Genomic DNA, 13,317 nt, shown 5'->3' on the forward strand with positions numbered 1-13,317 from the left:
AGTGATCAAAACAGCATGGTATTGGCACAAAAACAGAGAGGTAGATGTATGGAACAGAATAGAGAACCAAGAGATGAACCCAGCTACTTACCATTATATGATCTTTGACAAGCCAATTAAAAACACTGAGTGGGGAAAATATTCCCTATTTAACAAATGGTGCTGGGCAAACTGGCTGGCGACCTGCAGAAGACTGAAACTGGATCCATACCCTTCACCAACTAAGATAGACTCACTGGATTAAAGATTTAAACTTAAGACATGAAACTATAAAAATACTAGAAGAAAGTGTAGGGAAAATACTTGAAGAAATCAGCCTGGGTGAAAATTTTATGAGGAGGACCCCCCCAGGCAATTGAAGCAACATCAAAAATATACTACTGGGACCTCATCAAATTAAAAAGCTTCTGCACAGCCAAGAACACAGTAAGTAAAGCAAGCAGACAGCCCTCAGAATGAGGGAAGATATTTGCTGGTTATGTCTCTGACAAAGGTTTAATAACCAGAATCCACAGGGAACTCAAACATATTAGCAAGAAGAGAACAAGTGATCCCATCTCAGGGTGGGCAAGGGAATTGAAGAGAAAATTCTCTGAAGAAGACAGGTGCATGGCCTACAGATATATGAAAAAATCCTCACCATCCTTAATCATCGGAGAAATGCAAATCAAAACTACTTTGAGATATCATCTAACACCAGCAAGATTAGCCCATATCACAAAATCCCCAAACCACAGATGCTGACGTGGTTGTGGAGAAAAGGGAACACTTCTACACTGCTGGTGGGATTGCAAACTAATACGTTCCTTTTGGAAAGACATCTGGAGACCACTTAGAGAACTAAAAATAGACCTGCCATTTGATCCTATAATTTCTCTACTAGATATATATCCAGAAGACCAAAAATCACACTACAATAAAGATATTTGTATCACAATGTTCATTCCAGCCCAATTCATAATTGCTAGGTCATAGAAGCAGCCCAAGTGCCCACTGATCCATGAACAGATCAATAAATTGTGGTATATGTACACCATGGAATACTATGCAGCCATTAAAAAGATGGATGCAGCCATTAAAAAAGATGGAGACTTTACCTCCTTCATGTTTATGTGGATGGAGCTGGAAAATATACTTCTTTGGAAAGTATCTCAAGAATGGCAGAAAAAGTATCCAATGTACTCAGCTCTACTATGAAACTAATTTATAGCTTCATAGGAAAGCTATAACCCAATTTTAGCCCAGGAATATGGGGGGGGAGGGAGGGTGATTGGTGGGATCATGCCTATGGTTCATCCTATGAGGGTTCATGTGAATCTCTAAATGTAGAATATAAATGTCTTAACACAATAATTAAGAAAAAGACATGAAGGCTATGTTAACCAGTTGGATGAAAGTATTTCAAATTGTATATAGAAACAGTACACTGTACCCCATGATAGTATTAACGTATACAGCTATGATTTAATTAAAAAAAAAAAAAAAAAGAAAGGAGACAAAGAATTGTTACTAATTATGAAGTAATTTTTTTTGAGACAGAATCTCAAGCTCTCGCCCTGGGTAGAGTGCTGTGGCATCACAGCTCACAGCAACCTCCAACTCCTGGGCTTAAGTGATTCTCTTGCTTTAGCCTCTCAAGTAGCTGGGACTACAGGTGCCCAGCTATTTTTGGTTGTAGTTGTCGTTGTTGGGCAGGCCTGGGCTGGATTCAAACCTGCTAGTTCAGGTGTATGTGGCTGGTGCCCTAGCCGCTTGAGCTATAGGCACCGAGCCAGAAGTCATGACTTTTTAAAAAACTGACACAACAAATTGGAGAAAAATTCTTTATTGAAAAATACCAATAATACTGACAGACTTCAAAAGCAATTCACGCTTCCAGAATACAAAGTACTTAATACATTTTTTCCAAACTTGTTTGCATCTCAAAGTTAGCATTTTTTATAAATCAAATTTGATAACCTGACTAAAAATATTTTCCAGCTTTATTATTTAAGGAGCTGCACAACCTTTAAGGTGGGGATCATGAGGCAGGCAGGAGCAGAGGGACAGAATGCACCTGGGACTGCACAGCAGTCTACTGCAACATTTCCCACTACTTTGGTGCTGGAAACAAAAATACCACACAAGACAGCTGCCCTCCAGTGTCAGAATCTTGTGAAACAGCATATCAAAAGATAGCCAGTTTTTAAAATTCATACACTTTCATTTAAGATTGCTTTTTTGAAGAAAATCTTTAAGAATGCTACTGTATTTAATATCATCCAATTACTCTGAATTTAAAAAAACTATAATGAAAGAAATGAACTGTTACCATCAAAATGGTCTTTACTGAGCTGTGATTTTTTTTCTGGATGCAAAAAAAGCTAATACATATGCATGTTTACTTTGAAACCACACAAATTATGTATGTAGGCTCAGATAGTAGCAAAGTTCACTTTTATTACTAATAGCTTAACTGAAACAGCCATCTATTCATTCCACCAGCAGGAATAGCAGCACCAAGATCTTCTAAAATTCTTTATGTATAAAGCTTAAGTCATTATCCAAGTCCCATTCTTTGCATGCTCCAATTCTTGTTATCTTATTTAACATAAAAGCAACAGGATTTGGAGAGTTACTATTTGCTGTATTAAAACAATTACACAGCATCTTGTACTGTCAAAAAGCAAAATACTGTGAATAGCAGCCCATCTTCACAGCTCTAAACTGGAAGCTGCCAAGCATTCACTGCTCGTGCCAGAGTAACATTGCAGAAACTAAATGAATCATGGCACAATGGATTTCTGAATTCTTTTATCTACCATTGGTCCTGGGGCTTAGTACCTTCCCCATGTAGACTATATCTGCTGATCATTCCAAAAACATCTTCAACGGAGGAAAGGCATCAGGTCATATAACGGGTAATGGCTCTCAGAGCATAAAGAAGTTCTGCTTGCATCCTTGCTTCTATAAGAAGCAGATTAACATGAACCTGAAGATAAAATACAACATCATGTGGGGTTATAAGCATTCACAATAAGTTTTTCAGTGCCTCTAAAACACATAACTACTTTCCTATGTACCACTGAATTAATTTCTCAAAAGCTATCTTATATTCTTTTCAAATGTTTTAAGCTGTCATTTATATTTAATTACCTCTTAGAGGTTTGTCGTATTTTAGAAAATCTAGATAGTGCTTTATCAGAATGCTAGACTTGCCCTGCCAGATAATTATTCAGTAATTTCTATAAAGATATTTCAAAGAGACCCAGACATCTCTACCCATATCCAATTAAAAGAACCTTTACAACAATCTTCTTCTATGTGCTAACAGTCATGCCAGCACTTCTGAAGATAGACCAATGCACCTGTCCCTGGTCTTTTTTCTTTTTCTCTATCACCATAATGAGGTTCCCATCCAAGGGGTACCTGAGCTAGCTCTTCTGGAATGTTCTTCGAGTTGGTGGGGCAATGGAAAGGCTTTGAGAGCCATTAGGTTAGGTGAAGGAGACTAAGAATCACTGCTAAGTTACCATGTAAACAAGCCAAAATAGGTACATACCTTCTCAGAGTGCTTGAACTGCCTCCAGAAGCTATCATACATTCTTTTGGTAACCTTTTCAGGAGTGCAAACAACAGTCTTGATATAAACTTTAAAGCTACGATCCAATAGCTGGTTAATTTCACCATAATCATAGTCATCATACCTGTTAAAAGACATAGTGAGAATTATATTTTCAGTGTCATAATCTGTTTTCTTCTTAAGTGTCTACATTAGTAGGAAATGCTGTGTTCTTTATGCCTCTTTGTGTAGGCAGCTGTCCCCTAGAACGACATAACTCTACAATTGGGATGGATAAGGGATAAGAAAACAGTACTTATAACACAATTTTCTAGGGCCCAGGAAATCATTCCTGAAAGTTGATAGTACTAATACTGTAGCACTGGGCACCAAGTAATACTACATATTTACAATTATGAATAAGCAAATACACTGTGAAGCACAAATTCTGAGAACAGAATTTGAGTATTGCTAAAATTAAGAAATTAACAAATTAATCTATCACATTTGTTACTGGTACTAGTGCATGATATGTAAAATGTAATTAACCTGTATAAGTAAAAATAATTAGAAATAAGGAAAAAAAAAGGTGGGATGTGTAGATGGAGAAGGATGTCTATACATGGCCTCACAATGTCTCTGTACTTTGGAGAGCCTGTCCTGCTTTAAGGCAAGAGTTACATGCATGAGTGACTGTTCTATTCCACCAGGCAATGGATTCCAGTTCACACAGGCACTAAAGTCTCTTATTTGATTTTCAGTGGGAATAGGAGAAGTTCTTGCCAAGCTGGCCTTAAACTTGTTCAAGAGGCTAAAGTCAATAGTTTGGCCACTTATTAGTGGGATATTAGCTTCAAAGTCCGATGTGCCTTAAATGCCAGACTCATTTAGAGTAGATTAAATAGAATTTGTAGGTTTTAACCAGGGTCACTGCTAAGTGAACAGCAAGAAAAAGCCTGATTTTATAGCTGAAATAGTACGAAAACACAACATTAAGTTTGAGTGCATGGGTGAAAAGGTGAGAAGATGCAATGGCTGCATTTTCTGTAAACGTATGTACATAGTAACAGAGCTGAATACCTAACACTTAAAGACATGAGAGTTCTGAATTTTGATTCTTATGGGAGTAGTTACTCTTCAAAAGGAGCTTGAGAACAGCCAGAGGGGCAAGATAAGGACACTGAGTTTCTAGGAGGTAGAAATATGAGAGTGTCCAGAAATAAAAGGTACAAAGCAAAAATACTAAATTGTCTGGTGACAAACTCTGCCTCTTTTCACCTATGGTCTAGGACCAGCTTGCTTGTCCCTCCCTTCCCTGGAGGCAGCTGTCATTTAACTTTTTTTTTTTTTTTAAGGGACAAAAGTCTCAGTTTGTCGCCCTCAATAGAGTGCTGTGACGTTACAGCTCATAGCAACCTCCAGCTGTTGGGCTTAGGTGATTCTGTTGCCTTAGCCTCTTGAGTAGGTGGGACTACAGGCACCTCCCCCCACCCCACACAATGCCCAGCTATTTTTTTGATGCAGTTTGGCTGGGGCCGGGTTGAACCTACCACCCTCGGTGTATGGGGCCAGCGCCGTACTCACTGAGTCACAGGCGCCGCCCCCTGTCATCTAACTCCTGTCAAAGTCCCTCACATGTTTTCCTGCTTCACTAGGAGGAAAAAATTAAACTGCAGTAAAGAAGTTCTTTGAAGCACAAAAAGCATAAAAATACGTTATTGGGAAGGGAAAGGTTGTGAGTATACATGTGTCTGTGTGTGTATCCAAGCATCTGAATAATTTAGCCCAGAGAAAAACATGTCTTCATAAACACAGGAAAACAGACAAACCTTATTCCAAACATGCAGTGAATATAGTTCCAAATAGCCCGTCTAAGCATTGAGGTATCAACATCTTTGTGCATTGCCATTGTATTGTAAGTGAGATTATAAGCAATATGAAATTTTTCATCAATCAACTGTCCCACATCTGGATAAAGGCGATTTACCAAAGAATAGCCATGGTCTTCCCAGCAATAATCCTAAATACAGGGAATAGAACAAATGTGAAAATTACAATGTGGCCATTACAGTTCTGTCTCTAGTTCTGTAGTACAGAGAGATCTTTGGCAGCTGGAACTCACTGCCTGTCATCCCTGCTTCCAGTTTCACTTGCACTCCACACTGCAACATACAAAAGGTTATGTTTCATAACTCAGCAAGTTTAAAAACCAATGGAGTTTTTTCCCCTTACACATAAGAGGTCTGACAATTAAGTTTACAATTAAATGCATCCTAGAAAAAGTGCTACATACCTCCTTGCTGAATATCACCACAGTTTTTTTTTTTTTTTTTTTTTTTTTGAGACAGAGCCTCAAGCTGTCCCCCTGGGTAGAGTGCCGTGGCATTACAGCTCACAGCAACCTCCAACTCCTGGGCTCAAGCGAGTCTCCTGCCTCCGCCTCCCAAGTAGCTGGGACCACAGGTGCCCGCCAGAACGCCCGGCTATTTTTTGGTTGCAGCCATCATTGTTGTTTGGCGGGTCTGGGTTGGGGATTCGAACCCACCACCTTAGGTGTAGGTGGCTGGCGCCTTAGTGGGTTGAGCTATAGGCGCCGAGCCATCACCACGGTTTTGAAACTCTTTTTTTTGGGGATGGCCATCAGAGCTGTTGTGCACAGTGCTCTGAAGGGCAGACTAGGTGCTGGTGTTGGTACATAGCTTCCCAGGAGGACTACTTTGAAGGTGACCACAGTGATATTTAGCAATGAGGTATGCAGCACTTTCTCTAGGAAGAGTTTGCAAACTTAACTGTCTGACCTTGTAGACCACTGGTTTTTAGCTTTATCTCTTTTTCTTGTCTTTCCACTCAGCCTCAAGAGGCAACCTATCTCAGGAGTCTTCTCTCCTTTTCCATTGCCATAGCCATTCAAATGGTTTTCAAATTTTGAGAATTTTTAATAAACATCTGATTTAAGTTTCATTAACTGTATCTCCTAATTAGTTTTCCTACATCACGTCTTCTCGCCTCCTTCCTTTCTACCTCAAACAAAACTTAAGCCCCTGCTTCTATGTTGCACCCATATTTATTTTCCTAGAACGCCTCTTTGACATTATGTCATCAGTCTAGTCAAAGCCTATAAACCCCATTAAAACTGCTGTGGCATGTAAGTCACATCTCATCAATTTTTCAAACTAATTTATTACTAATCAGAAGTAGGAATACTTTCCTTGAAGCTTTTAGTAGCCTAGTTTCTATATGATACATTTTTTCCCTCTATCCATCAACCAAAGCTCAATTATTGCCTACGGTCTCCTCTACTTACAATGCCCTTATTTTTGATTATCCAAATCCTTACCTCCCTCAAAAAAAAAATTTCTAGCCCACATGATATCTTCAATTTCTTTCTTTCTTTTTTTTTTTTTGAGACAGAGTCTCACTTTGTCACCTTCTAGTAGAGTGCCATGGTGTCACAGCTCACAGCAACCTCAAACTCTTGGGTTCAAGTGATTCTCTTGTCTCAGCTTCTCAAGTAGCCCAGCCTACCATGGCACCTGGACTTTCAATTTCTAATCTACTATATTTCATGATACAGTTTAACTATCAACTAAAAATATTGTGCTAAGTAAATAATATCTTAGGTTTTTGAGCAAAAAACCACAGCCATCTTTTGATTCTCAAACATTTTTCTAATTCTAGTAAAACAGATGTTATTTAACATTGGACTCAAAAAATAATTGCGAAAGTTGGGAATATCATCTTATCTGAATTAAACAGCACTTGACATAGTTCTCAAATCTAGGTGACTCTTCAAGTCAGAACGAGATATTTGTAATTAATCATGTGCATACACACTGCAATTTTACCTGGACACGAAATGTTGGAACATGCATCCCATGTCTAGAGAAATCTTTATAGCCATAACTAGTATCCTCAAAGTGGCGAGATACATCTCTTGCTGGTGTAACTTCTTCATCATCTGAAATAATAAAGCCATTGAAAGCTTTTTAAAAGCAGGATGCTTGTTAAAATTGTGTTTTCCCATAACAAGTGAAATAGGATTACCCTTTGATAAAGTAACTAGTGTCAACCAAAACAAAGTCTCAAAACTATACACAGAAGTAGCCTACTTGCTAGAATGTACTAAAAGGAGATTCTTATAAACACTCACAGTTGAAATCTCTATGCCATTCATTCTCTCATAAGACTCTCTCTTCCTCCGTGTTCCCACTTCAATTTATAGATATTGGGTTCTACTTAAAAGCATATATTCAAAGTATGAACACTTTTGGATAATCTTTTTTTTTTTTTTTTTTTTTGAGACAAAGTCTATGTCACCCTTGAGAGAATGCCACAGCATCCCAGCTCAAAGCAACCTCAAACTCTTGGGCTTAAGTGATTTTCTTGCCTCAGCCTTCCAAGTAGCTGGGACTACAGGTACCCACCACAATGCCTGGCTTTTTGTTGTTGTTGGAGTTGTCACTGTTGTTTAGCTGATCTGGGTCAGGTTCAAAACCACCAGCCTCGGGTATATATGGCTGGCGCCATAACCACTGTGCTATGGGCACTGAGCCAACTTTTGGATAATCTTTAAGATGACAACAACTACAACTACTATCAAAATCAGCTATGCTCTAAAATTTAGCATTTAGACTATTTTTGATGAATACTAATGACATAAAATATGATCAAAGAAAGAAACCGGGTGAGTCAACATTTTTTACAAAGCTTTCTGCACTGCCCCCAAGACTTTTTGGATCATCATCATGTTTGAAAGTTGATGAAATTATACTTTCAAGTAAATACAGTATGATATGACAACTCTACATCTTCAGGCATAGATTAAAAACAAAAATTTTTCCCAGAGGAAAAAGAAGATACCTAACCTACATTTAAACGAACTTGACTTCTTCTTTGCTGTTAACATATTGATGACCAGTCATGGGTTTCCCAGTAACATGGATAGTTTCTGTGTAAAACTGTTATTCTACAATGTATTAACATAGCAGCTATTCCCTTACTCATTTCTCCCAGTCTCAGTTCCCCAGTTGTCCCAAACTCAGTCTATTGTATTCCCCTACCCCGCCTCATCACTCAGCTGCTTATAATATAGAATCACTTAGTGCCGCTAACATCTTAAAATGTTGTTGAATAGCAATTTTATACAGAAACTATCCATGTTACCAGGTAACTCATGACCCAGTTAGCAATGTGTTAAGAGCTTTTAACTAGGGTGACCAGCAGGACAGTCCCGATTTTTAACAATTTGTCCTGCGGCGTTTTAAAAAAGTCCCGATTTTTGGAAAGAATGGACGAACGGGCAGGAGAACCGTAAGGGAATATAGTTTTCGGCTGCCATGTGGCTATTTTGCCAGGATATGAGTTTTATATTATTTTTGTTAATTTTATAATGTTAAACTGTAATAATAACAAATAATTGTTGAGAAGTGATTATCGAGAACTGCTTATCAAAGTTTGCATTATTGTCAGGCCCCGCCCCTGCCCCCCCAGTGGTGTCCTGCTTTACCAATGTTAAAATCTGGTCACCTTACTTTTAACCCTCATGCTCTTTCTCCCACTCTGGAATGTCTCTAAATGTATTCTGACAATAAACTTTTTCTCCTTTAAATTATCTGGTTTATATATTATGTATGTAGTCTGAATATAGATAGAGGTTAAGTGTAAAGGATTTAGGTTGTTGGTCATTTAATAAATAGTTCCTTTTCACAAATCCTAGAATTTTAAAACTGAAAGCAATCTCAAGACTTCATGAACTGATATTAAAGAAGTGAAAAAGGGGGGGGGCACTCATATTAAGTGACTTACTTAAGTTCACAAAGCTTATTAGCAGTAATTTTAGTACCCGAATCCAAATCAAATGTCTTCCTTCTTAATGTAGTGCTACTTTCACTTATAACTGTTTCTTAATTGGCTGCTTTAAAAATTATTTATAAGAAGCCATACCTATGCAATAGCCACTCTAAAAGGAAAGACATATTTGGATTGTGGTTTTAGAACTTAAAATTCTCTAAATAAAAAGTTAGGTTTGCAATAGAAATTACATTGACTATGTAATATTTACTCTTACCTGAAGAGAAGACAAACATACTCTCTCTCTTTTCTATTTCAAAACGTGAAGCCATTTCTTCCTGACTTGCCTCTTCTTCATCTCGACATTCCTGTAACTGTCTCATCTTTTCCATGAGGGCTTCAACCTCAAAGAAGGAATCACTCACCTGAAGAGAAATTACGATATTACATAATGGCAGACAAAAAATATTTATGAATTTCCTTTTATTAAGTCTGTCTCATTAAGAATTTGCATATTTACAGAAAATAGGAAAAACAGATTTTTAAAATCTTAACATACATGAACGAATTGAATTAGTTTGGCCTATTAGGTATACAGATACATAGATTTTAAAATATAAGAGAAACATGGTTTTAAGAATACATTCTAATCTTTTTACCTTGCAAAATCAGAAATGATGTCATTACTATTATGGTGTTTTAAAAATTGAAGGTTAACACTACTTGTCAATTTAAAACGGAACTGAATATTTAAAAGTTAACTTCTGCTCACTCAATCTGTTAAATAAGATACACAAAGGATAAATGGTTTGGCATCAACTGTGTACATTAGGCATACTGTCAATATCTATCATGATTAGTAATCACTTTTTATTTATACAGTTTAACAATTAAAAATGAAACATGTCCTTACATGGCTGGAGTTGGCCACCTGACCTCTAGCAACGTCTGGCAGCTGTCACTTGCTGGGATGACTATAGCAATGTCACATCTATCACAGTGACAGGTCTGACAAACAGGGACTGGTTCAGCTGTCCTGACCTAATCAAGCCATTTATACTTCTATACCCTGGGACACCTTTACTAATGAAAGGTGGGTCAAAGAAATGGAATTTATATTTTATAAAATATAAATATATTGCTATATTTATATTTGTATATTAAGAAGTCAGAATCTCAAAACTCAATGTTCAAACACAAAATAAATGTTTCTCCCTTTGTAAATTTCATTTCTTTTGACAAGAATGTTCTTAGGACGTATCTTACATTTTTTCCCTGGCTTCCACCCATTGATCCTTCAGGTACTAGCTTATATGCTTCTAACCATCTGTCCCCTACCTTTTAATGCCCAATTATTCTCACACAGCACCCTGCTCTTGCCTTCAGAGTACCAATCACAACTTATAATTGTTATTTGTATGATATTAATTTAATGCTTGCTTCCTTCCTAGACCAAACCTTCATAAGGGTAGGGGACCTGTCTGTTTACTTTACTAGTATACATCTAGAGCTTCACAGTACCTAGTCTGTAGTACATACTCAGGAAATATTTGTTCCAGAATGACTGTCAGGATAATTCTATATTAAGAGACAATCTATATTGCTTGTGCTTTTATTTTCATATGATCCAAACAGTTATACTGGAAAATCCTGTAATGAGCCCATTCTTGAATAATTTCATGATGGAAAGTTCTCTGCTGATATTGAAGATTCTTCTGCTGCTACAGTTCCATAATTATTCCTGACACAAGGTCAGTAATCAAACAAAAAGACTGAAAAGGATTGGGCTGCTTGATAGAATGACTCAAGGTTTAAAAAGAAAAAAAATTAAGGTTTTTGTCAATTCTATCATTATATTAATTTATCTGTTCTTTATACATTTTCCTCTAAGATAGAGAGTCCAAATTTTAACTATTGTTAGGAAAGATAATACATTATATTGAAATAGGAGGGAAAGAAAACAAAGCATGTTTACTTTGCTCGTTGACTAATCTGCGAAGTTGTTAGCGGCTAATAAATCGAAGGCATTTCAGTTAATATTTTTCACTTTACTATTTGTAGCTGAAGAACTGAGCCAGATATAACTTTTTAAGGTGTGTATCTGGTATCAGCTCACTGTCAAGTGCTATCAGTGTGGGATATAAACCTTCTAAAAATATCCAATGTACCTTAGAATAGGGAGCTTATCTACTACACAAAAAATAAAAAAAAAAATCTGTTCTTTTACTATTATCTCTTCAGAAAAGGATAACTAGAAATGATCAAGTACTTTTTCTTTAACCTTATACCAAATTATTGGAAGAGAGGACAAGAATCCAACTCTCGGTATCCTAGCAACTGATATATTCTCTCTTGGTCCTCATATACCCTCCAAACTAATAATTACTTGGCCACTGCAGGCCTATATCATGAATCCAGGAGCTCAAAGAAGGGTGAACCCATAGTCTTTGGCATTGTCAGCACAGTGCTGGAATCACCTTGGGAAAATGATTTTCTTTCATGTGCTAATTTCACCAATGTAAATGCTGCCTCTTGTTCAGCACCTGATAAATGCTAAGCACTACAGGAGGCATTTTGCCTCTTTAGAGACATTTCATTTAAACCTCACAATAATTTTGTGTTGTACCTTTATTTAGACATGAAGGAACTGAAACTCAGGTTCAGTAACTTGCTCAAAGTCAAATATGTTAAGTTAAAGGCAATTCAACTTATCCAAATCTATTCCAAAGAAATAATACAACTCAGAAAATGTATGCAAAGTATTCACACGGCTGTGATGCAGTTTCTGTGCTATTTCTTTTGAAGCGTAAAATTACAGCAAAAGAGGGGATTTTGACTCATAAGGAATTAGAATTTGCTTATAAAAAATTCAACTTTTTCCTGATCTGTTTCAAAGGAATAACAAAATTGAGAAAATATAAAAGCTAGAGAAGACAAAGAATAGAGGTGAAAGCATTTTAACAAATTTATATTCGTCTGATATCACTTTCTATATTGGAGCAAAGTTAAACATGAAAAAGAATTTTAAAGGGAGAAACATTGGCATCAAAGCTGATTAAGTTTTCTAAAAGATGAAAAAATAGTGCAAAAGGAATGAAAAAGATGTGATCAGTACCAGGAGGGTCTCCAACACTAGGCCATGCCATTTTCAGCCCCCCTCATCTCACTGTAATTAATAGCCATTCAATACTAGCTGATCCTGATAGGGTAAATCCTGTGTGCTCATGATCCTAAAATTATTGGAGTGTAAACTCCTAGACGGTTTTAAAATTTTGTGTATTCCTTAGCACTTGGACTAGTGATGGGCATTTAGAGGCAATCTGTAAATCCTTAAAGAAGGTATAGGTGTTGATTGAAGGCCTAATATCTCTAGGGATTTAACAGGGTAGATTTTCTAAGAAACCAAATGAAGAGAAAATATAACAGCAATTATTGTGATTAGTCTTATGACAATCCTATAATAGATAATAGATACTTACAGCAACATTTCCTGCTGAGTTGACCTGCATCTCATCCACACTGTGATTGCCATTTGCAATGTCACAAATGCAGTAGTTACTAACAGAAGGAGGTCTGAATGTGTGGCCACCATCACAATGAATTTCTGGACTGATTCCACAGCCAAATGTGAACGAGGCAAGAGAATGATAGTGAGTGAGTAAAACTACTGCATGTACCAACTCTGCAAGGGACCAGCTGTGCTCTTCAGCTTTTAAAAGTCCCTTAGGAGGAAAAAAAAAAGAGAACAGATATTTGTACTAGGGTCCAGTTAAAGTATACAGGATAATTTAGTGTTTAATATATTTAAAAGACAGTATTAGTTACCATATAAAGCTTAGTATAAAATTTGAAACATGTGGAATCCAGAATTTGCTAATTTTTATAAACATGTATTGACAAATAGAGCTATTGATATATTCAGTAGTATTTTGATTTACTGAAAAACTGATGTAGATGTGTAACAGAATGCATTTTTTTTTTTTTTT

At 36.8% G+C, this 13,317-nt stretch overlaps 1 protein-coding gene across 2 annotated transcripts in view; it reads right to left on the reverse strand.

The window, feature by feature from the left end:
• Positions 1–1,806: 1,806 nt before the first annotated feature.
• Positions 1,807–13,317, reverse strand: part of SESN1 (sestrin 1) — a 113,738-nt gene continuing 102,227 nt past the window's right edge. For both annotated transcript variants that reach the window (XM_012806253.1, XM_003781582.3), the window contains exons 5-10: positions 12,811–13,053; positions 9,609–9,756; positions 7,387–7,499; positions 5,371–5,561; positions 3,542–3,686; positions 1,807–2,971 (exon numbers count right to left, since the gene is read on the reverse strand). In XM_012806253.1, the coding sequence (XP_012661707.1) occupies positions 2,885–2,971; positions 3,542–3,686; positions 5,371–5,561; positions 7,387–7,499; positions 9,609–9,756; positions 12,811–13,053 (927 nt within the window). In that variant the 3' untranslated portion in view covers positions 1,807–2,884. The remainder of the gene's footprint in view (positions 2,972–3,541; positions 3,687–5,370; positions 5,562–7,386; positions 7,500–9,608; positions 9,757–12,810; positions 13,054–13,317) is intronic.

The sequence above is a fragment of the Otolemur garnettii genome, unplaced genomic scaffold, assembly GCF_000181295.1.
Source record: "Otolemur garnettii isolate 467f Iridium unplaced genomic scaffold, OtoGar3 scaffold00002, whole genome shotgun sequence".
NCBI lineage: Eukaryota > Metazoa > Chordata > Mammalia > Primates > Galagidae > Otolemur > Otolemur garnettii.